Source organism: Echiichthys vipera (assembly GCF_963691815.1).
Source record: "Echiichthys vipera genome assembly, chromosome: X".
NCBI classification, from domain to species: domain Eukaryota; kingdom Metazoa; phylum Chordata; class Actinopteri; order Perciformes; family Trachinidae; genus Echiichthys; species Echiichthys vipera.
In genome coordinates this window covers 14,670,443-14,694,725 of record NC_139825.1, presented here as the reverse complement: position 1 = coordinate 14,694,725, position 24,283 = coordinate 14,670,443, and the positions used below count along the sequence as shown (strand labels likewise).

Below are 24,283 nucleotides of genomic sequence, written 5' to 3'. Positions count from 1 at the left end.
GTATTTAGCATTTCTAACACCTTATACTACAAAAGAGCATAAGTACTTGCTCTGCATTGAAAGGTCTTGGAAAGTCAGACAGTTGCAGTGTATTTGTGTCACGAGGGGATTGGAACGGAGGATTTCTCTCACATTGCGCAATGATTAAAGCAATAACATCATAATCTTTCTCTCTCTTTAAGCTCATTCTTTCTCTCTGCAAATCCAGGCTGCTGTGAAATGGGAGGAGATTTTCCTAAATGCTTGACACAACTTCTGGTCGTGTGAATGGACCTTCTCTGCACCATTCTCTCATTCCCATTCAGCGGCATCTTGTGTTTCCTATAGGATGGAGAATTAAAAGATGAAGTCAAATCCTCATCCAGTGAGAAAGCGCCTTAAGTCTGAGAGTAGCTTGCTCTGTGTGTGTGTGTGTGTGTGTGTGTGTGTGTGTGTGTGTGTGTGTGTGTGTGTGTGTGTGTGTGTGTGTGTGTGTGTGTGTGTGTGTGTGTGTGTGTGTGTGTGTGTGTGTGTGTGTGTGTGTGTGTGTGTGTGTGTGTGTGTGTGTGTGTGTGTGTGTGTGTGTGTGTGTGTGTGTGTGTGTGTGTGTGTGTGTGTGTGTTACAAATGGGGAAGTGCATTTTCTAATGTGTGATAGGCAACAGTCTCTGATCCCTGTGATAAGGTATCAGTCACCCTCTCCACCCCTTACCCCTGTAGCACAGTGGCAGAAGTGACATTAAACGTGAAAGCATGTTTGAGACAGTAGTGGCTCACAAGGCAGAGCAGGTCTTCTACTACTCGGAAAATCAGCGGTTGGATCTTCGGCGCCTCCAGATGCATGTCGAAGTATCCTAAGATACTGAACCCCAAATTGGTTAGTTTTAGATCCCTGATCTGCAGGTAGCACCTTGCATGTCAGCTGTGAATGTGGCATGTTGTGTCAAGTGCTTTGAGTTGTGGTAAGACTAGAAAAGCACTATACAAATGCAAGCTACACATAAACAGTAGTGATGCAGGTACACATGCATACTGTACACACACAACAAATCCCATCCTTCCTGTGTCAGGATAGATCATCTAAGAACTCAACGATCAGGATTCAGGAGCCGCCAAGTCGCCCACAAGCTGTCCATAACCTGTGATCTGAAGCCAGGCGGGATTTACACCTTCATAAAGAGGTTGACCGTTGGTAGAGAAGGAGGAAAATGTAAAAAACAGCAAACTGAGGAAGAGCATATAATAGACAGAGAGTTGATATAGAGGCATGTTGAGCCCCTCAGCTACCAGTGAATAAAAAAACATTGCAGAGGAAGCAGGACTTCCTTGGCTGAGTGCAGATGTGTAGATTATCGTCTCAAAAGTTGGACGGTTTGAGTATACTATCCCTGAAAGAGAATTGAATGCTCTGATAGGGATTTTCCCTCCTTTATTTCTCTTCCTATAAAACTCAGCACAAGCGTTGCATGGCTACTGTGACAGTGTGTTGATCTCTCAGCTGCACAGTGAACTCAAAGAGGAGCTGGAAGTAATTGGATCGAGGAATGGGATTTACTCAATTTGGCTGTGGTTGAAGCGCAGCCTTTCTTTTTCCCAGAAAAAAAGGAAAATAAACAAGGTCAAATGTCCTCTTGTACAGGTCACATGGGTTGCAATTCTTTTGTGAAAAGCTCATGAATTACATTCATTTTACAAGCGAACAGTAAGTGAGTTGTACTCAAGATAGTGAGCTAATGGGATTCTTAGCTAATCATAATGGTCTCACTAATAGTCCCAAATGACTTGCCTGAATGCTCATTATGTTAATGGTGCATGTTTAACGTTTCTCTCTACCCAGAAAATATGTTATGGGATTCATCTAATGGATTATACACATCATTTTAACTTAAACACCCTCTCCTCTACTCAATCAATCATCCTGCCGTCCATGACCATGTTCATCCCCCACATCCTCTCAGAGGTCAGGACAAAACTCACACTCATACTAGCCAGTGTAAGATTGTTTCTGTGGATCCAGGCTGCTCTATGATTGGTAGCGTACATGCTGTCTGCTCTATGTTGGTCCGCTGGGTCCAAGGTTGCCTGCCAAGCAGACACATCAGCCATCTGCGCCAGGCGCTGAGAGCAAGTCTTTCTGTGCTCTCGGTCCCTCCGCAGTCTCGGCGCCTCTGAGGTTCAGGTTGGGTCACTGTCTCAGAACAAAACTGAGCAGCCGGAAAAGAACTGAACAGTCCAGTGCAGTGAAGTGCAAGACTTCAGGGACAGCTGCCAGGAAAAGAAAATGTTGCACATAGAGAGGTTTTTTCTCTGGTAAATGACATCGGCAACCAGGGAATGCAATATTCTGCCAAATGGAGATCCACGTCAAATATCTTGTTTTAGGATTCTTGTTGTGATAATGAGTCGGATTTTAATGAGGAACGAAATACTGACCTGGAGATGAACTTTATTAGGAGTGCAGAACTCATGCACTCATGGCAGTGAGTGGTATACTGGTGTGGCTCTGACTGTGTGTGTCTATCCATGATCCTGGTAAGATAGAAGTGTGCCTATGACCTTGTGTAGCTTATGCATAGTGCCCTTGACAATGTGAGTCTTCATTACTGGCAGCTGATTCCACCGGCATGAAATTGCTTTCACGCACTTTGAAAGAGGCATGCTCTTCCTGGCTCATCAACCCTATGACACGAGCATCACAAGTAACGTCGGACTAGCTCCCCTGCTCATCAGCTTATGAGGCTTCCCTCCATTTATAATGGCAAATGGTGCCACAAATCTTCACTGACGCGTTGCTTTCAGATACCTCTATATGTGCGACACACATTTATCAGGGGCCAAGAGACATGTTTGTAAGTAATTAATCACAGACGTAGCGTCTGGCTGATGAATGTCAGCATGCGGCAGGAGACAGGCAGGGATTAGCCAGCACACCCAATCTCTCCTTGCTATCGTTGTGCCACCCCTGTTAATGAAGCCATCTTTGACAAATGCGGATGAGTGACGCTTAGTAAACACAGAGAGTAGAGCGACAAGGGGGGAGGGGCAGGCTTTCATCCAGCCTCCTTCTCCTCCTCAACCTTTCCACTGCTTTGAGGAAGATGAGCATATCTGCATTAACCCAATTTGTGTATTGTATGTGGCAGGCCTGAGGATTTGAGGCTGCACTTGAGATTGGCTCACTTATCAAAAAAGCTGTGGTGCTATGGTATTGTGCTGTGAAGCTGCTGGAATGACTGTGATGTGTTCCTCAGAGCTCTTTGTTCTTCCTGGCATGTTTCCCCTCTACGAAACTATAAATAGATCTGAAGTTGATAAATGTTACTCTTACAGTACAACATTTGTGATGTCTGCATGTTCACACTTAAGTGTATCAAAGGTTCATAATTCCTTGGTCCAACTGAAAATATGATCACATTTATGGAGGCTAATTAAATAGCTGAAAATACTTATTTCCCAACGGCATCTCTCCCTATTATTTAATTAATCTTATTCTGAATTGTGATTTAGTTAAGTAGGCTCAATCCGATGATTGCTTATTGGAAAGAACAAAGTAAATATTTCACCAAATAAATGGATTGGCAAAAGATTTATTTGATGTTATTGCATAATCACATCTGACAGAGCAGCATTTAGCAAACAATCATAATAAATGGTAGGGATATAAATTAGTATGCACATTATTTATGATCTCCAATGGAGGTTGAATAATTACTTATTCTACGCCTAAATTGAGTTCCACACACTGCTCACAAGCAGCCATACATTGATGGATCACCCCATGAGCTAAATGAGCAAATAATTTAACAAAGTTCTGCACTCTTTCCCCTCTTTTACAGTGTGCTGTTTTCCCCCTGAATATTTATAATTCATAACACAAGCTTTTTCTTCATTAGGAAAAAAAAGCAAGCTGAGAGATAGATAATTGCTGTATTCAATGATCAGTGTAATTAGTTGCTTGCAAATTCTAACTGAAGTGATTTTAATGTCACATGAGTCATGACAGCCCTGTGGTGCAGTTATTGAGGGAAAACAAAGCAGGGGGTTAAGATATATGAAAATCCTGCAGAGGAATACGACCTCTGTAACTTGTAAATAGTCAAGCTTGAGTTCTGGTGCGTGACATTTAGAGAATAATTTTTTTAACCTGATTTAAATCGGATGAATCGGAGAGAAACGGTGGATGATCTCTCTGACTGTCTCCTTCCCTCACATAAATATTAAACAGTTTATGGCACACGACTGTCCTTTTTTCTTTCATGTTGGTCTGCACTCTAGCTGCCCTTTCTATATCTCCTTACCTGTTTGTAGTTGCATTATTTTATGAGTAAGTCTCTCTTTTCTCTTCCTCTCTCTCTCTCTGCTCCTCCCATACTCTACTCTGTAAGGTAACTACTATGGGACTCCGAAGCCTCCAGCAGAGCCCAACCTGGTGCAGCCCGACCTTGTGGATCAGGTGCTGTTTGATGAAGACTATGGTGGCGAGGTCCCCAGGAAGCGCACCACCTCAGTCAGTAAGATGGACAGGAAGGACAGCGTGGTCCCTGAGGAGGAAGATGATGATGAGAGGCCACCGCTGGTCAATGGATTACCTGGTCAGTAAATGTTGAAGCACAGGATGTTATGTTAAATAAATTCTGCCATATTCTGTTTGTCCTTTGGTCGTGCAATTGCCACATTACATCATTGTCACTGTCTCATGTAAGATGTAAAGTATTTGGCTTATTGCAGATTGTTAACCATTTGATGGGCCCAATGGGTGTTTGAGGACACTACACTACTGCACACTTCTTAATGCACCATATAGAACAACATTAAAAGATTGTCTAGCTATATCCTCCTGAGCTGACTGATCATCTCTATTAAGCTCTTTTTCCATCCACTTCTCATTCATTTGTCACTCAAGGTTGTTGTATTCTGCAGACCTAGATCAAATTGTATTCATACTTTTTTCTGAATTAGGGCCCAGGGGAATAATGGTGAAAACTTTTTAAAGGTCAGTAACATGATTTGACCTGCAAGAACAACCAAATTACACTGCATTAAAGCTAGCAACGCAGACTGATTTAGCTTTGTTTGTCATCTCATCTCATCTTTATCCGCTTATCCGGGGTCGGGTTGCGGGGGCAGCAGCTTTAGCAGGGGACCCCAAACTTCCCTTTCCCGGGCCACATTAACCAGCTCTAACTGGGGGATCCCAAGGCGTTCCCAGGCCAGCGTGGAGATATAATCTCTCCACCTGGTCCTGGGTCTTCCCCGAGGCCTCCTCCCAGCTGGACGTGCCTGGAACACCTCCCTAGGGAGGCGCCCAGGGGGCATCCTTACTAGATGCCCGAACCAGGAGCTTTGTTTGTAAAGGTTTTAAATATCTTTCTCTGTCCCTTGCATTTCTGCCACTTCCATGATACAACGCAGGTGTTTAGTGTTTTGTTTGTGGTGCATCAGTTGAACCGATCAAAAATTTTGGGCCGATATGAAACGAAACCATGGAAAAACCTACTTCAAGCCAAAGTGCATATTTGAATTTCCCAACAAAGAAAGAGACAAGAAATAAAACTATGGCTTTGACTCTTTTCTTAATTTTTCCTATTTGATATTAGATATAAGACTCATATTTCAGGCCTATTGGCACACAGGCCTGCAGCAACAGAAACAGACCATCTCTGACCCATGATGATTGAATATAGTTAGGGGCTGGCTCTTGGTTAGGTCATCTTAATAGAGATGAAACTGTTCCCCATTTATTCTGGACTAGAGTTGAAACAAAACTGAACATTTTTCGGCAATAATTTTTAATAACCAGTTACCCTCCCGTCATTTGATGGTTCCAGATTCTTTAATCTGAGGACTTGTTGCTTTTTTAAATTGTTAACACAATACAAATATAAAAGGGGAACTTGTAGAAGACGTTTTTATGATGTTTTATAAAGTAAAGGATTATTGATAAATCGAGAAAATAGTCAGCAGACTAACCAATAATTGTAGCTCTTGTGTGGATTATTCAGAGACCTAACTGTCAACATATATGTCTCAAAACCTGAGCAAAAAAAACAAAATATCTGCGTGACCTTGTTCCACAAAAGCTTAGTGAGAACATATGGCTTTGTCGTAATTTGGTTGAACAAACCATTTCATACTGAGACACGTTTAGTGACTAAACATGGCTGACAGGCAGTGCTGTTACTGTTACCTACTAACATGTCATACTATAGGTCATCTTGGGAAAGTCATCCAGAGAGCAGGACGCTGTGATCAATCAGAACAACTCCTCAGCCCTCCATGGAACAAATCTGTCCTTAATGCTCACAAGGAGAACAGAAATGGGTTACATACTGTGCACCATACCTGGGATTTTATAGTGAGAGAATTGGGGTTAACACTGAGCCAAGTCCAAGCTGAAAATGGAATTTTTCTTTCCAGAATGAAACATTGTTTTGATAGTCACAGCTCACACACTGCTTGCTCAGCTGTACAAGGGATTCACAGAAATCCAAAGTCTGTTTACCCAACTGCTCTGTCATATTGAAATCAAACACAAAACGATGCCCAGACATCCAGGAGTTCTTTTTATGGAATTAAACCAGTTACAAATGACTGCTCTGCTTCAGCCCACAGCTACGGTAGAGAAGTCTCAGACCAGCCATAGATGGGCAGAGTTATGGTCGAATGAAAAAAGAGGTTAATGGAAAATGTGAGCTCTTAGTCTCTGAACTCTGCAGTTTTTACCCTCATCTTTGCTCTCAGACTGTCCTCCCACCCCACCCCATCCCCACCACTAAGATCTTACTTGTATCGTGAAGTGGGCCCTCACCTTGCATTGAACCCACTGACCTCAGCTCTCTATCATGCTCAGCCCTCAGGCTGGTTCTATAAGTGTTTACACGGCCCTTCAACATGTGCATTTACTCTCAGTGTCTGTGCCTTTAAATCTGAAGCACTAGTGTGTATTTTTTTGATCAGAGAGGCAAAAGAAGAAAATATTTCAGATGCTACAAATATTCATGCTGCTGAAGAGCTCTGTGATGGATTTTTAGCAATTATGTTTTCAATATCAAAATGCAGGTGGATCTCTCAGAAACACATCCCGCATAAATAGGATGTGTGTAACATCTTTAGAACCATCCTCTGTTGTGAGGAGGTTAGTTCCACATAAAAAGAGAGCGATGAAAAACATTTGTGTTTCATCCCTTTATAACCATCTTCTGAGGGAGGCATGAAGGGCCTCTGTTGTATGTTTGATATTCATTTTAGAGCAGTTTTTCATTAATGCAGTAGTATATTGCTGGAGAGCAGTAAAGTATTGTCATACAGAAACTGCCTTGGGCTCAAGTGGCTACTCTAATGTGAATCCCTGCCTCTATCACTGCAACCCTCAGAGAATGTAGGTGCACACATGTGCATAGGCATAACACTGGTACACATGCAAATTCAAAACAGCCCTTTGGCAAACACACACACACACAATCACTCACATGCAAATCCTATGAGTGACATCAGCTCTCCTTCCACTTCCCTACAGCACACAGCAAAACAGAGGTGTTCCTGCAGGCTAACCATCCACTCTGTCTGCTCTGTTTTCTCCCTCTTTTCGCTTCCTCTTTCTCTCTGCAGAGCTGAAGGAGGGGGCAGACTGGAGGAAAGCTGTGCCCAGCTATACCCAGTCCAGCAGCACCATGGACTTCCGTACATGGAGCTCTCTTCCACGCGATGACAGCCTGGAGCCACTACCCCTTAACTGGGAGATGGCATACACTGAGACCGGCATGGTCTACTTCATAGAGTAAGTCAAAGACACAGGTCACGAGACCATTTAGTGCTGAAACAATTAGTCAACTGATTAATCGATGACTCAATATTTTAGTGAGCAATTAATTCATCATAATTTATCAAATTAAAATGCCAATAGTTTGTAGGTTCCTTTCTCTTCCAATAAGAGGATTCACAGCTTTTCTGTATCTTATATTATTATAAACTATTACAACAATTCAACAGCAACTCAAACTGCATACTCCATGATTTCAATGTTGAATTGACAACTGACTGTTTAATCAGATTGCATTCGTTTTATACAGTAAGTGTAGCAGATAAAATGCTAAATGAGTGAAAAGTATACGTCTGGCAATGTTTAGTATTTTTCTTCTCATTGAAAACAAATGTCATTCAAAGATCTGAACAATTAATTGATTCTACTAACAAGAATAGCCTGTGTGGCCAAAGCCTTGCCTGCTGCCAAAAACTATTAAAAAGACATCAGTGAGCCAGTGTGCAAAGTTTCCTCATTGCCATGAACATGACAGTGCAGATTCACTGGCCTGCCACCATGAATACATTTTAATGCAACAAATGTGTATTAATCTGCAGCTGGAAATAGTCCTCATCAAATGCAAATTACTGCTGTTGAGTTTTCCTTTTTTTGAAGAAATCAAAGTGACTGTTTGTGAGCTGTTGTTTAAGTTAAATTGTTAATAAGAACCAGTGGTTTGGGGGTATTTTCACATTAAGAAAAATATAGAATAACAGAAGCCATAACAGTAAGATGAAGCTACAGGTAAATATGGTATTGGTGTAGTTCACTCTGTGTGCTGGATGATGACGGATGAAATTTAGGGCAAATGACATCTTGAGTGTTGTTAATTATGTAAATTATGTCATCTTACTGCAGTGGGGTATGTTAAAAATGCAAGTTATGTTTGTAATCCAGAATTTTATTGACTGCTATCTTCTTTATGCATAATGAAACATGGATAAATGTTTCTGTCAAATCAAATAAGTATTTAATCAGACCAACAGTAGAGCTGTAAAGATGAAATGATCATTTGTCAACTATTAAATTAATCGCCAACTATTTTGATAATCGATTCATTGGTTTGAGTCAATTTTTTTATGAAAAAAAATTTCAAAATTCTCTGATTCCAGCTTCTTAAATGTGAATATTTTCGGGTTCCTTTCCTCGTCTATGACACCCCAAAGAAATTTAAGTCCAAAGCAACTGTACTTGGTTGTTTGTCTTGGAAGACATTTCAAATCTCAAACAAGAGGCTTCATCAGTTCATTTACACATCTGACCAGGCTGGGATAAACGCACGGCCCAACACAGGAGAGCCAACTCCTCAGGCCTGGACTCCACTGTCCACTTACATCTCAAGGAGAAAGCCCACTCCTTTGATGACAACAATGTCCACATCCTGGACAGAGAGGACAGATGGTTTGAAAGAGGAGTAAAAGAAGCCATCTATGAAAAAGTGGAAAAACCATCGCTAAACAGAGGAGGAGGTCTGAGACACCACTTATCTCCAATTTACAATGCGGCCCTTTCATCCCTTCCCAGGAGATTCAACAATCTAACTCAAAGAACAACTGCTCACAAATGGCCTTCTGTGACCCCAACGACTGTCGTTCAGACTCAATAGAGCACTAACAAAGTCGAAACCAACTTCCCACCAACGACTGTCATTCTAACGACGGCCGTTGGCTGTTGGAGCACAAAGGGTTTCAGTGACATCATTGGCCTTGTGAGAGGTTAAATCTCTACCCCAGATAGTTGGACCAGTCCCAGCCTGGTCAGATGTGTACATGAACTGATGAAGCCTCTTGGATGAGAGGGGAAACGTCTTCCTAGACAAATAACCACAACGAATTAGTCCAGTTGCTTTCGACTGAAATTGCTTTGGGGATAACGATGACCTGGAAAAGAAAAAAAGAAGACATTTTAGGATGTCATCTAGGGATTTGGGAAACACTGATCGACAGTTTCCAAAATATGTAGAAAATAATCGACAGATTGATCGAAAATAATTGTTAGTTGCAGCCCTACCCAACAGTAGGGTTAGGATTTATCCTGTTTGTCTAACGATGGATTTGTGATCTGCACATGACGTCTCATTACTGAGTGATTACAAAATGGCAGCTCAACATCATGTTCAGAGAGAACCTCCAAAGCAATTTCAGTCAAAAGCAACTGGACTTGGTTATTTGTCTAGGAAGACGTTTCACCTCTCATCCAAGAGGCTTCATCAGTTCAAGTACGCAACTGACCAGGCTGGGACTGGTCAGATTGAAGGGACAGAGAGGGAATCAGGGAAAATATACACATACTAATCCTTCTATAATAACTTCTGGTTCGCTCACTTATTGTGTAACTTAAGCTCAGCACTTTAGTATAAAGATGTATTCAGTTTATTCCCATTGACATAGTTGTTTCAAGTGTTTTCTTTATGAGAAGCTCTTCGCCAAACCAATCAATACTTTGATTTTAGAACATTCGAGTAATGAAGCCTCTCTAAGAGGTGGTTTTCTCTGTGTGGTTGTACTTATACAGGCATGTGTGCATGCAAGCCTGTGTGTTTTATTCATATTTGGCTCTAAGCCACTTGTCTCTAAAGATATCAGAAGACCATTGTGATTTTCCCCCTGATTACACACCCCAGTTGTTGAACACGTTTGATGATAAACGAGTTTGTCGGCTTTCACATTCAGAGGGTTTTTTTCCTCCCCTCTGAAAAGGCCAGCTAACCATAAACATGGTAATGTGACAGCTGAACGAAAACCAATTGATCAGATGCTTGTTGATAAATCCAGTGACTCTTATGAAAGCATATTACACAGGAGAATACTGCTGACTTTTATCAGTCGAAGAACATCCTTTTATTGGTCTTCTTGTGCCTCTGCAGCAGTTTCTCTGCTGCCACAGGTCTTTATAGTTGATATTTACTGGCTGCCCTTTGTGCTCCGCAGTCACAATACCAAGACGACCACGTGGTTGGATCCCCGCTTGGCGAAGAAGGCGAAGCCCCCTGAGAAGTGTGAGGATGGAGGTATGTATGCTGCACTACTCGGCTACTGCACATGTATTTACACAGGGGCATACCTCTATTGTATCCTCCACATTAAATAATCCATCACATTTTTCACACACTTTATCAAATAATCAGCCAGGGTAAAATATGACTGTATAACTTGTTTTTGAATTGACAAGTCACCTGAGAGTAACCCTCAGCTTCAAAGTCACATGACCTAATTCACCTAGAGCTGGTGTCTACTTGAAGCAATTCCAGACGTGCCTTTGTATCCCCAGGATGCTAATGTAGGCTTAAGTGCAAGCAAAGACAGAGAGTGGCCACGTTTGAAAGAGTGGGACCCTTCCAGTCGGATTTTAATGGATTTTTACAGGCGGACAGAAAGCTAGTTGGTGTGTTGCTTCTGAAAAGCTACTCTAAAGCTCTCTCTTGCGTAAAGAACTCTTTTCTCTCTCCCTCTCTCTTTTCTCTCCGTATGCCTGATATGTTCATCAAGGCATGACCTTCATCAGGCATTCCAGTCGACCTGCTTGTTGAAACCACAGAAATGTTGATTAAATTATTGTAGGCTATTTTCATGACTACTTTCTTATGCTAAACGTTCCAGTCAGGGGAAAAAGAAATACACTGCTAACTGCTACCTCACCACAATATTGAATGGGTCCCAACAACTCCTAGATGATTTTCTCTTCCATTCTGTTATCTTTATGTATTTCATCTATTTGCATCTTTGCATCACACAGTGGCACACTGTTTTCAATTTGCAGAGTTACCTTACTTACGGCTGGGAGGAAATTGACGATCCACAGTACGGCACGTACTACGTTGAGTAAGTTGTATTGACTTATTGATGTATGTAATTTCCAAGCACTCAAGTTTGCCATTATTACAAACAGTGCAAATTGTTCTATCACACTTGTTCCTCCTTGCAGATGCACATAACACCCACCCATTTCACCAGGAGCGCAAGTGCATATTACACAGCTTAGGGTACATTAGCAGTGAACCGGCGTACATCAATACTTTCTAAAAATAAACAAATGGATGTAGCGTGCAGCTCGTTTTGTTCATCTCAAGCATGGAGAACAGTGGAAGATTCTGATCAGGATATGTGCTATTGTTTATAAGTGGGCAGCAAAATGAAACTCTGTGGGTAACATTGCAGTGACCTGTGATTGTGCTCTCATTGTGTTCTGTTTGTGCAATAAGCATGTGCGCAGGATTTGAGTCTGTGTATACTGTACGTCTCTGCATATTTGTCTGTGTACAAAATGTGTTTTTGTGCTCGCCACCCCAGCAGGAAATCAGTGAAATACAGCCATTGTAACAGCAGTAGAGAGAATTGGGGAGACTTTCAACTAGAATGCATGGAGGGAGGAGAGAGGGCGCTGGAAGCAGAGGTAGCAATCTGTTGTGATGAAAAGAAAATGGGAACACTTGTGTTGTTTTATTGCTCACACTGCAAAAGTATCCCTCCTAGGTGACACGAGAGAGAAGCTCTCACTGTTTGGACAAGGAGAGTCAATGGCATATAGATGGAGCTTATAACTGCCAGTGTTTTAGCTTGAAATGAGCTCACTGGATACAATGGCTGTGGTTTGGATGCCAGGGGCGCAACAGGCTGTTTACCTTGTTGTAGGAACAGGATGTTGTTGGCAGTCGGGGGGATTCATTTCCTACAATATTAAATTGCTAAAAGCCATAGTAGTTTTTTCACATAAAGAGGAGGCAAGTCAGCCTTTACTGTATGTGTGCTGTGTTTATGAATGTATTTATAGTGGCGCCACTCCTGCATCCCTCTATTAGAAAAATATGGTTCCTTTATAGGGAAGGTGCATGCATAATTAATTGTAGAAAAGTGGAAGAGTGTGTGTGTGTGTGTGTGTGTGTGTGTGTGTGTGTGTGTGTGTGTGTGTGTGTGTGTGTGTGTGTGTGTGTGTGTGTGTGTGTGTGTGTGTGTGTGTGTGTGTGTGTGTGTGTGTGTGTGTGTGTGTGTGTGTGTGTGTGTGTGTGTGTGTGTGTGTGTGTGTGTGTGTGTGTGTGTGTGTGTGTGTGTGTGTGTGTGTGTGTGTGTGTGTGAATTTTAGATTTTTGATACTTTAATAATTCTACTCCACTACATTTCAGAGGGAATATTGTACTTTATACTTAACTAGATTCATTTTTATAGCTAAAGTTACTAGCTTCTTTGGAATAACTAGAAATAATATATCTCTAATTGTGTAGGTGCATGTAAATGTATTCATCTAGCATTGTATGGGTGTGTGAACAATCTTCTAGTGTATGTATTTTGGCATCGTTGGACAGCTAGGCCTGGGAGAGCTTTTGTCTGTGAAGTTGGTGGTTTATTTGTGTTGTTGTGCTTCATGTACTGTTAAATTGTATGTATTGTGTTAAGGTTCATCTCAAGGGGTTTATCCTTCTAATAAATGTGTCTACTTTATGATGTACCTTGATTGTACTTACAAAACGATGATGATGAACTGATGAAATATGATGGCCCACATCCCTGGGAGAGCCCCTGAATCCCTACCAATTTAATTTTTTTTATCTTAGCAGCACAAGAAAATAACTTATTCTCTTGTGTGCAAAACATATATATTTATATATAATATTTCAGGACCTTGAAGTTTCCATAATTGAACACTTCAATTTGCATGTTGAGGACTTTGCTACACTTTGCTCATAATACTAGTAATTCTATTTAATGCAGGTCTTTTACTTTACGTATATAGTATATATACAATAGTATTCTTACAGTATGGTATTTTAACTTTTACTTAAGTAAAAGATCTGCGTTCTTCATTGTGTCTGTGTGTCTTCTTTTAAATCTGTGCTTGTTTATGTTGTAGCCACATCAACCAGAAAACCCAGTTTGAGAACCCGGTCCTGCAGGCAAAAAAGAAGTTGAGCCAGGAGACGGCATCGATCCAACAAGCCACAGCAGCACCTTCCCAAGGTAACAACACTACTGCAGAGCCTGTCCCACTCGTCAACTTCCTCTCCATTTGGATTGTTGGGAAAGAAAAAAAACTTCTAGTATTTCATAACTGCGAAGAAGTTGAGTTAAGGACACACAGAATTAGATTTTGCATACACAGAAACCTGTAACTGCCACACTGCATATGGGGCAATGACCTTTAAGAGCATCGTGAGATATTGCACCCCGCCTCGTGTGTTTTGACATGTCCCTCAGGTTTAGGAGACATGCAAGTACATGTATAACTATAATTACTTACACCAGCTTTCTGCCTTTGACACATATAATTATCTGTCTGGGTAAAAACAAGACGAGAAACTCCAGTAAAACTAAATTTAAAAATGGTGAATCTCTTTGCTGTTTTGACATGGTGTTTACCTCACTTTTATATACGATATTTAAGAACATCAGAAGCAGTTCTGGCTTTATTCGAGCCATGTAACATTTTCACTGAGTTTATTCTATTTCTGTACTCACTTTAAATCACTCTGGACATGAGCAGCAGCTAATTGTCTAAAACATAATTATAGTTTAATTACTTTGGTTTAAGCTTGTTACTGAGGCCACCCGTTTTACCTCAGTCAGTGAGCTTTGGTAAATATTTATTTCATGGAATAGAAAGCAGTAGGAATGTCATCATTTTGTGTAAGTTCAGCTGAATGTGTCAACCTTCAAGTAGCCTCAAACGATAATGAAATGTTCATCCTTGGTTTGCCCATATAGCACAAGTTTGTGTTAGCTCTGCAGTAATGGTCTGTTCTTTATGTTGACAAGCCCTGCAAAGAACATTATGAATTAAGTATGTTTTCATTACAATGGATGTATTATAGATTACAGTGCTGCAGCAGTGGAGATAGACAATCTTGTAGGGCTGGCAGGGTTTCAGGGAGTGCGAGAGGGAATGCAGGGGAGGAGGCCGGCTTTTAGCAGTGCATGTGGCAACAGCTGGTGGAACAGCACGTTACTAAGGCCAAGCATAATCAGACATTTCTCTGCTCAGGTGTGTGGGGACTGAGGAAACCGTCATCTTGCCCCTGATTACCGATTACACAACCTAGTGAGCTGTCAGACGGTTGCTGTGATGAAATAGACGCATCAGTCGACGGTTACACCTCAGGCTAGAATTCAGATTTTCTGATAGAGTTTCCCAGGGAGTTATATATCATGGAAATGACTACAATTAAAACATACAGTAAATAAGACAAAATAACACATACAGATAGCCATATAAATGTTGAATCTCAATTAATTTTTGTTTTTGTTTTTTTCACAGCAACCGGATTACTTGACATGACTTTCCAGAGTGTCCCTTTTTAACACTTTTCTTAACGTCGTCTTTAATTTATCTGATGTATTTTAGGCACATGTTAAAAAACCACGACAACAATAATACATTTTAGAGACACCTAAGTAAAAAAGGACATGCAAAGGAAACCCACAACACACACAAGGGGCTTGGCATTCTATTTATCTGTTGCATATTGGCAATTTGCTCATATTATATGACGTGTTGCTGCAGCTAAACCTGCAAAGAAGACTATACTGTGGTGTTTGTCAGATGGCCAACACACCAGGCTTTGTGCCTACGCATGTTGCTTTATTATGGTAGGTTGTCTATCATGTATAGATGGTACTTTCCCTGTTAGCCAGCTCTTGGCCTCACAGTGACAGTTGTTTTTAAATTCTGATGTTCAAGGTGCATTCTTGGAAACAGCAGCCGCTGTTACTCCATTGATATAACAAGAAAGATGTCTTCCCAATTATGCTGAATAATGTCGCTGGAGATTTACAATGAAATTGACTCACACACGAGAAATCCAAAAAACGTGGCTGTTTGATGCGGTGGATCTGATGGTTTTGTCTGCCTCTGGCTTTCAAAGTCTGCCCACAAACATTGGCACAGAGACCTTTCTTGGACTCTCCCACACAAGTACAGGCTTGCACACACCGCATTCACTTCCACCCTCTGTTTCATTCTCCCTCCATTACCTCTGTCTGTTTCTTTACACACAAACAAATGTGCAGACAAATGGTTATTTTAGCACTCATTGGCAGGAAGAAGAAAAAGCATCCCATATTGAGTTTATCAAGCAATGTGAATATGATTATGTAAATTAAAATTAGCTTGATCCATGTCACAGTGTGGACAACTGGAGTCCACACTGACTTTGATAAGTTACACACATGTCTGCGGTGGATGCTGGATGGAGTGCTGAACCATTTGATAATATAAGAGTTCCTGCATTTAAATTCCTCACACATGCCTCTGAAAGGTTTAATGTTTTTAAAACTAAGGGAAATGGGAGGGGACATGTGCAGTTGTTACTTTCCAGAAAACAGGTGTTGTGATATGGATATTGGCACATTGTCACTGTTTAATCGCCTTGTAAAGCAGAGAGAGATAAAGAGGCGGAGTTGGAAGAAGTTAGGCAGCTTTACATCAACATATATAGAGCAGTTATTTTCAGGTGAGCCATACAGACGCATTGATACAGTCCTACTGTAACTGCATATATCAAAAGTCACATAAAGGTGTAAGTGTGAAGCCAAAGGGCACCTTTTCAGGCATGATTCACATGCGTCACATGCTTTCACCCTTTTATTCTTTGTGGAACCACCGCTGGTGATATTCTTTATAAGTTTCTTAATGCCAGCAACGGTTGTGGCTGAAAATATATAAATATACTTTTTACTCCTGTTTGAGCAGTTTATTCTCAAAGCTACAATGCCAAACTATTTTGGTATTTTAGCCTCTTTACTAGATACAACTATGACAACCTTTTAAAGATTTACATCTTCCATACGAATGAAAAGCTGATTTGTCGACAATTAGAAAATTATAGAATAATGCCAGCCATATCCTTTAACTGCTATTATTGCATATTTTCACAAACTCTTTATTGAGTGAGTAATCTAACCACTTATTTAACTAGCATGGTGGCAGTGAGATTCTGTTTTGGACAGTGTCTTTATTTTTTTGGAGAAGAAGTCAAGTACTAGTAGGTTTTTTTTGTGCTTTTTTTTCAGAATTTAAAGTTTAAAAATATATTGAATCTGTGTTTATTCAATGTTTTATCACATTGCTTAAAACAGAGTTTACATTTTTGGGCATGTTTTAAACATTTTTTAAATAATTAAATTATAATAAACATCTATTGTTATTGTTGGAACACAATAGAGTAGAGGAGTATATAGATAAATAGATATAGTATATAAGCAATACTTAAAAAATAATGGTTCAAGTACATTTGTTTACTGCATATTTGTCTTTCAGGCATTGTTTTATTTACCTGTTCATTGAACTTTGGATAAAAAGAAACTTCTTTATGAGAATGACAGACCTATTCTTAAAATATAAAATGATATTTTGGCATCCCAGAGCCAGTTATCTCGACATACAGCACAGTTCCTGGAATGGGCATCATTTGTCACCGTTTTAGAGTTTTGAGCCAGAGCTATAACACCATTCAGACCAGAGACCATCAGGCAGTGAGAGAAAAATGGTGTGTCCATGATCTAGAGTGCGGATACCACAGTGGTGCCAGATAGGAAAGCTGCTCAGTTTAATTCAGTGTGACCCTGACACCGGGTTATCTAGTGTATAGGGTATGCCACAGCATTGCTGCTGGTCCATATGGATGTTGCCACTGACCCTAAATTGTCCCTTACTCAAGTATAAAAAGCCTACACTGAAAACCCTTTTTTTCCCTGAGTCACTGCCTGCATTAGGAAGTCGATATGAGAGGATATTGTGCTAAATTGGACACTGTCAGAGGTTTTATATCACTGGTCTGCCCAATAATTCTATAATAGGTAGAAGCACAAAACGGGTAACAAGTAAATTAGCATCTAAAGCTAACATTTTATCATTTTATCTTTCCGTCTGTGTTCTTCTCTCCAGGACTGCACAAAAAGGGTCTCTGTTGATGGTTGTATCCACATCATGCCTCCTAATTAGAAATGACTAATTACTATGTTGGTCCTTAGCACATAATGCAAACATGAATGGGTTTCGGTGTCTTTCAAGAAGGATATGAATTTATTAGTCTGTGTTGCTGTGTTTGATGTCAAGCTCTGCAAAGAGATTTCACTTGTGTTTGATTAAGCTTGTCATTCACTCAGGCTTTCTCTCTATACACACTTAACCATTTTTACACATACATGCTCACATGTTCACTTTGTTTATAGGTAAGGGATGTGCATTTGGCTTCACGTCAGACCCCAGCGAACTGAATGGGGAGATGTACCACACAGCGCTGAAGAAGAGCATCCAGGGATTTGGATTCACCATCATCGGAGGTGACCGCACAGACGAGTTCCTGCAGGTGAAAAATGTGCTCAGCGACGGCCCCGCTGCCCACGACAACAAAATGGCGTCTGGTGAGCCAAACATTTGCAAATGTGCACACAATGGTAAACAACACAACAACAGCAATGGTATTTTCTTATTTAAATAACTCTCTTTTAGCCTGAAGATCAATGAGTTTATAGGCTCTAATTCTGCAATATTACAAAATTATATTTCCCAGTCAGCTTATACGAACTGTGCTACCACGATGCACTTGGAGGTATTAATTTTACCTGTAGTGTTTACTTAACCTCATACTATCCCATGAGTTCAATAAGGCAATAACAACAGCACTAGTGCTGTCAAGGGTGTAGTTTTATAGCAGACAGCTTGATGATGGTGGGTGTGAGGCCATGTAACGTCTTTGTTGTTTAGTTTCTGATCTTGCCATTGCCTTGCGGGTGTGTGTGTGTGTGTGTGTGTGTGTGTGTGTGTGTGTGTGTGTGTGTGTGTGTGTGTGTGTGTGTGTGTGTGTGTGTGTGTGTGTGTGTGTGTGTGTGTGTGTGTGTGTGTGTGTGTGTGTGTGTGTGTGTGTGTGTGTGTGTGTGTGTGTGTGTGTGTGTGCGCGCGCGCGCGCGTGTGCGTTTATAGATTTGTATCATGTTTTGTCCTTGAGTGTCTGCTTGTCTATTTGATCTGGTCTGTCGGTCTATCTGGGAGGGTCACACTGTAACAGACCCTGATCTTTTGTCTGTCTATGGAAGAGATTCAGAAAAATTAAAAATTCCCCTATGGGGATGATGTTATCACACTATTGTTATTAGGATTATTAGGCGGTTAGGGAAAATAATAGAGGCTCCTAGCAAGAATCAATCTTAGACTCGCCAGACTGTTATCCCTGGGCATAACTTTGCCTATCCAAGGGTGGAGAGGAATGTCAAGATTGATTAGATCCTAACAGACTGACATGTTTACACACTTTATCATGAGTTATTTTGTCATCTCCAATAATAGAGGATACCTCCAGGGTGTTAAAAGGGTGTGTGTGTGTGTGTGTGTGTGTGTGTGTGTGTGTGTGTGTGTGTGTGTGTGTGTGTGTGTGTGTGTGTGTGTGTGTGTGTGTGTGTGTGTGTGTGTGTGTGTGTGTGTGTGTGTGTGTGTGTGTGTGTGTGTGTGTGTGTGTGTGTGTGTGTGTGTGTGTGTGTGTGCGCCCATCTCCCCCTTCTTGTAGTTGTGGCAGAAAGGGCTGTTTAGGTCTGTTCAACAATGGAGTGGGCGAAGGAGGGACAGGAATAAAGTAGGAACGAACAGTAGACTGATGATAAAAGGAAAGGAAGAGGTACAGGGAGCTGCTATAATGAAAAGATGAGAGACTGTTGAAGAAGAAAGGGACATTTTAAAAGAAACATCAATGTGACAAAGGAAGGAATGAGTGTTTTCCAAAGATATGTAGTTATGGCGATGTCTAGATTAAGTTCCCCTGTCACTTTCTTTCTTTCCTCCCTCTGTTTTAGGTGATGTGATTGTTGAGATCAACGGGATGTCTGTTCTTGGGAAAACCCATCCAGAGGTGGTGCAGATGTTCCAATCCATTCCCATCAACCAGTATGTGGACATGGTTCTTTGCCGTGGCTACCCGCTTCCTCCAGATGTTGATCTGAGCAGCGACGACCCTCTTCCACCTCCTCCTCCCCCGCCGGCCACGCAGCCCCAGCAGGCCCTGCATGGTGGAGAGGTGGTGACAGCCGTACCCCTCATCAACGGACAACCACTGCTCGTGAAAGGAGACGTCCTGCACGGCTCCTCTCAGGAGCTCCACTACGTCACTACTGATGCCAGCGGGCGGCCTGTCGTGGCGGCCATGCCCAACGGAAGGCAGGGGGAGGTGACCACAGGGATGCTGCAGCCAGAGCTGGTCAGCGTGCCGCTGGTCAAAGGGCCAGGAGGATTCGGGTTTGCCATTGCTGACTGCCCGCTGGGCCAGAAGGTGAAGATGATCCTGGATGCCCAGTGGTGCCATGGCCTGCAGAAAGGAGATGTGATTAAGGAGATCAACAGGCAAAATGTCCAAACGCTGAGCCACGCCCAAGTGGTGGACATTCTCAAAGACTTACCAGTGGGCAGCGAGGTCAATGTACTAGTGCTGCGAGGAGGTGAGAGACTGAAAGACCAATATATCACTGTATCTGTATTCTGTCTCATCTGTCTTTCTATGTATCTGTATTTATTGTATTTATGTGACAAAATGCATGGCTATATATCTATGCTGTTCTTTCTCTCTTTGCCTGTGTATATAATTCTTCCTCATATCATTCTATCCATCCTCCATTCTCATGCTTTAATGAACTTTTGTGTGCGACATAATTTACTATTGCTGTCAATACGACTTCAACAGTGCACATTGGAGGTGAGGTCAGCGTGCTGATACTGACAGGAGGTGAGGTGGTATTGTGGCTGGTTGGGGGGCATTGACTGACTACACACTGTTCTGTAGAAGCCTGGGTGATGCCACTGTGTCTGTGGTATGTCTAAGGTCCCCGCAATAGAGACTGCTGCGCTTTTTTAGCTGAATATATCCACATGCACCTCCGTAGCTGTTGCATACATAGGCAGACTGGATCCAACTGAGCTCTATTTCTTGCCATCACAAGCAGCTTTTTAAAAACTGTATATGTCGAGCATTAGTGGAGCATTCCTCCTGTGTGTCTCTCCACTTTCTGTTTATGACGACTCTCAGTGAGACGTAATGCAGTCTGTTACAAGTCTGAACGGGAATTACATAAGTGTGGGGCTGTGCTTGATTCCAGAGAAGAGAGAGGGAGGAGGGTAGGCACCCTTCAAATGTCTCCTACATCATCTCCAGCCGCCCCGGGGATTCACTGCGTAAGTCGATGAACCCCGGATTGGCTTTGATCATCGGCGGAACGTAGGGGACTTTTGCATGCCTCTATATCCATGGCCCCTTAAAGAGCCGTGGCTAAATGTCTATAGAGGGAAAGTCCCCGGGGGCCTCCTCCCCGTAGCCGCGCCCAAACCCTCCTCTCTCCTCTCCTAAACACCCACACTACTCACCCTCACTACTATGCTACCACACCAATACGTCCTATTCCACTGATGCACTGCATGACAGTCAACGCAGTTGTGTTTGTGTGTGTGTGTGTGTGTGTGTGTGTGTGTGTGTGTGTGTGTGTGTGTGTGTGTGTGTGTGTGTGTGTGTGTGTGTGTGTGTGTGTGTGTGTGTGTGTGTGTGTGTGTGTGTGTGTGTGTGTGTGTGTGTGTGTGTGTGTGTGTGTGTGTGTGTGTGTGTGTGTGTGTGTGTGTGTGTGTGTGTGTGTGTGATGGAAAGAAAAGAGTGGGCTTCAGGTGTGTGCATAGCGCGCACTCATCTTTTTATATGCCTTTGATGACTCTGATGTTGGATTCAAGAATTTCGCAGTGAGGCGGTAAAATGCCACTGCGTCTACCCTTTTACATCAGGCTCCATTAACCCTTCATCAAGCCAAGTGTTGGTCCGGCCCCACAGGGCTGTATAGGCTCCAGAGGAGTGTTTCTTTATCCAGTTAATGCAGGGAGTTGATAGGGGGTGGGCTGTAAGAGATGATCTGTAGGGAACAATCCGAGCGCTTGAGATAGAACGTGTGGGTGTACTGTACAGTGAACAGAGAGATGGAAGAGAATTATCGGTCATTGAATTATATGCATGAATCTCTTATGCTCTCACCCGCTTCCTTTAGCCGTGCATCCACGATGTAGTCAGCACTCCAGCACATGTACTACCTTTATATTCCCTATGTATCTTTAATCGCACATGGATGCATATACCCTTATAAAGCATTCTTTAGTGAGTACACCTCTTGAGTTTAGAGCTGCTCACTGGTTTATTTTTATGCTCACTGCTGCAGTTTCTCAGTCAGAGAGGCAGTGCCATCTGGTGGACTGTGGTTCAGTTATTGTTGTTCCAACCCATATTTGCATTTCTTACCATATTCCTGTTGTCTGTCTGTGTCTCTCCATAGGTCAAACATCCCCTGTGAAGAGTCTAAAGCCTGTGAGTAAAAACATATCTTTTCCTATTTCCCCACTATTGTTTCCGCCGTAGGGGACTTATCTTTCAATTTAATTTCAAAGCGTTTTGTCCTTCAGCTTAACCAGTAAGCCTCTGTTGCATCGAATTAAATGATAGCAATAAATTTAAATATTGATTATGTTTCTGGGCGCCTTCTTTTGTTTGCTCTGAAAAACGGTCTTAATTACTTCCTTTCAGTATTCGTATTCTTAGGGCTATTGTCAGGGGATTGCATTGGTAATGAAGCATGGATGAGCCTCTTTAGATATGGTGGTATTATTAATACAACCGTTTTAGATAAAGAAGTTGCCCTTTCTGGCTGAATAGGCCTGTCGCAGCCACGGGGAAAATCTTTTCTTCTGTTTTCGTTTTCTGCCTTGGATTTTAAATTACGTTAAAATCTCATTGCTTAGCCTTCAAAATAATTGAAGGAATGTAAAGTTTAACAGTCAATGTTTTCAAAAAAAAGAAGCAGTGAAGTGACCTTCATTGCTTTTGATAATCTATCAACATCAGATGTTCCGCCACTTGTCTGGGATAATGAGCTATAGAGACTATCAATAAAATGTGTGATGTCCTTCATAGGTGACTAAGAAAGGAGGTCTGATAGGGGGCCACCCATCCCTCACACATCATCTGTGCCTACTAGTACAGTTTTGCGCTGCTGAACTGAACTGTGAAAAATCCTTGAACCTCTGTGTGATGCGGATACTGCACCTTATAATATGTAGAGCACTTAAATGATATGTGGCAAATGATGTTGAGGTGGTGGTGCTGTTGTTGTTGTTGTTGTTAATTGTCTGTTTATTCATCTGATGATTGCTGTATGGTGTACAATGAATTTCAAAAAGGACTAATAAATATCTACCTAATGAAAATCTAAAATCAATTAAAAAATGAATGATACTTTAGGCAATATGTGATGTTGATGTTGTTACATGTATTTCTTTCAGAGACAGGAAATGACAGCAAGTACAGAGACTTTGGACGATATTTTAGATTCAGTCCCACAGGCCCTGCCCTTCCACTCTAACACGAGCACCCTGCGCTCCGCCGACTCACCTAAAAGAGACGCCACAGAGATGTACCTAAAATCTAAAGCCCTGCTGGAGAGCAGACGTAAGTGAAGACTAACCCTCCATCAGTTCTCAGAAATTGTTTTTTTAACCTTATGTCTAGTTCAACTTGAAACTGTGAGCCCTTACTCTGTACTATTTATCCACAGAGCCTCACACAAAAGACATAGATGTTTTTCTAAAGAGAGACATTGAAACAGGCTTTGGCTTTCGTGTTCTGGGAGGAGAAGGACCACAACAGCCAGTAAGTATATACAACACTCTTGTAATACTCTTTCTTTATAGAGTATACTACAAAGAAAGCAACTGACGTTCAACCTCAAAATTATTTATTAATTGTATATGCTTTAATAATTATTAAATTATCTATTTGCTCTAAGGTCAGTTCTCCATTATACTAACCCTCTATCAGAATGTTTTTCCGCAGGTGTACATCGGGGCCATCGTGCCCAACGGAGCTGCAGAGAAGGATGGTCGTCTGAGAGCGGGAGATGAGCTGATTGGCATCGATGGTGTTATGGTTAAAGGTCGCTCACACAAGCAGGTGCTGGATCTAATGACCAACGCTGCTCGTAATGGTCAAGTTATGTTGACTATACGCAGGAAGGTCATCTACAGAGGTGAGTAACAAGCACAGCAACAACACCTGACACAATTCATATGTTTGGTTTGTTTCGACTTAAAGAATAAATGGACACTTAAAAGGAAAAAAAGAAGAAAAATAAAAATATAAAAGGAAGCTATGTTTTTGTTTTGAACCTTCCTACAGTGTGTCTAAATCATGAAAACGCTGTTGCTCTAAACGCTCAGTGTCTCATAGGGCATTCCTGAGAAAGATTCTCTGGCACACAAGAAGTTATGCATCAGGAACAACAGCTATTTGATGTTTAAAAATAGATGTATAAAAATAAACAATGAATTCAGTAGTTAGCTGAACCTCTTAAATGAAAATCACGTTTTTAAGCATTTCTGTCATGAAACTGCAGTGTACCAAGACAGTCTTTAAATTCATACACCACATGCCTAAGGAACCAATTCCCTGACATTCCCTTACAAAATATGGATCACAGGAGAGTATTTTTACATACTTTAAAACATGTC

At 41.5% G+C, this 24,283-nt stretch overlaps 1 protein-coding gene across 1 annotated transcript in view; it reads left to right on the top strand.

Moving 5' to 3' along the window:
- The window catches only part of magi3b (membrane associated guanylate kinase, WW and PDZ domain containing 3b), a 152,172-nt gene that overhangs the window by 115,654 nt on the left and 12,235 nt on the right, over nucleotides 1–24,283 (top strand). The window contains exons 4-14 of the mRNA XM_083938869.1: nucleotides 4,365–4,571; nucleotides 7,588–7,756; nucleotides 10,711–10,794; nucleotides 11,542–11,601; nucleotides 13,625–13,731; nucleotides 17,941–18,132; nucleotides 19,555–20,193; nucleotides 22,057–22,088; nucleotides 23,060–23,225; nucleotides 23,332–23,426; nucleotides 23,595–23,802. Coding sequence (XP_083794995.1) covers nucleotides 4,365–4,571; nucleotides 7,588–7,756; nucleotides 10,711–10,794; nucleotides 11,542–11,601; nucleotides 13,625–13,731; nucleotides 17,941–18,132; nucleotides 19,555–20,193; nucleotides 22,057–22,088; nucleotides 23,060–23,225; nucleotides 23,332–23,426; nucleotides 23,595–23,802 — 1,959 coding nt within the window. The remainder of the gene's footprint in view (nucleotides 1–4,364; nucleotides 4,572–7,587; nucleotides 7,757–10,710; nucleotides 10,795–11,541; nucleotides 11,602–13,624; nucleotides 13,732–17,940; nucleotides 18,133–19,554; nucleotides 20,194–22,056; nucleotides 22,089–23,059; nucleotides 23,226–23,331; nucleotides 23,427–23,594; nucleotides 23,803–24,283) is intronic.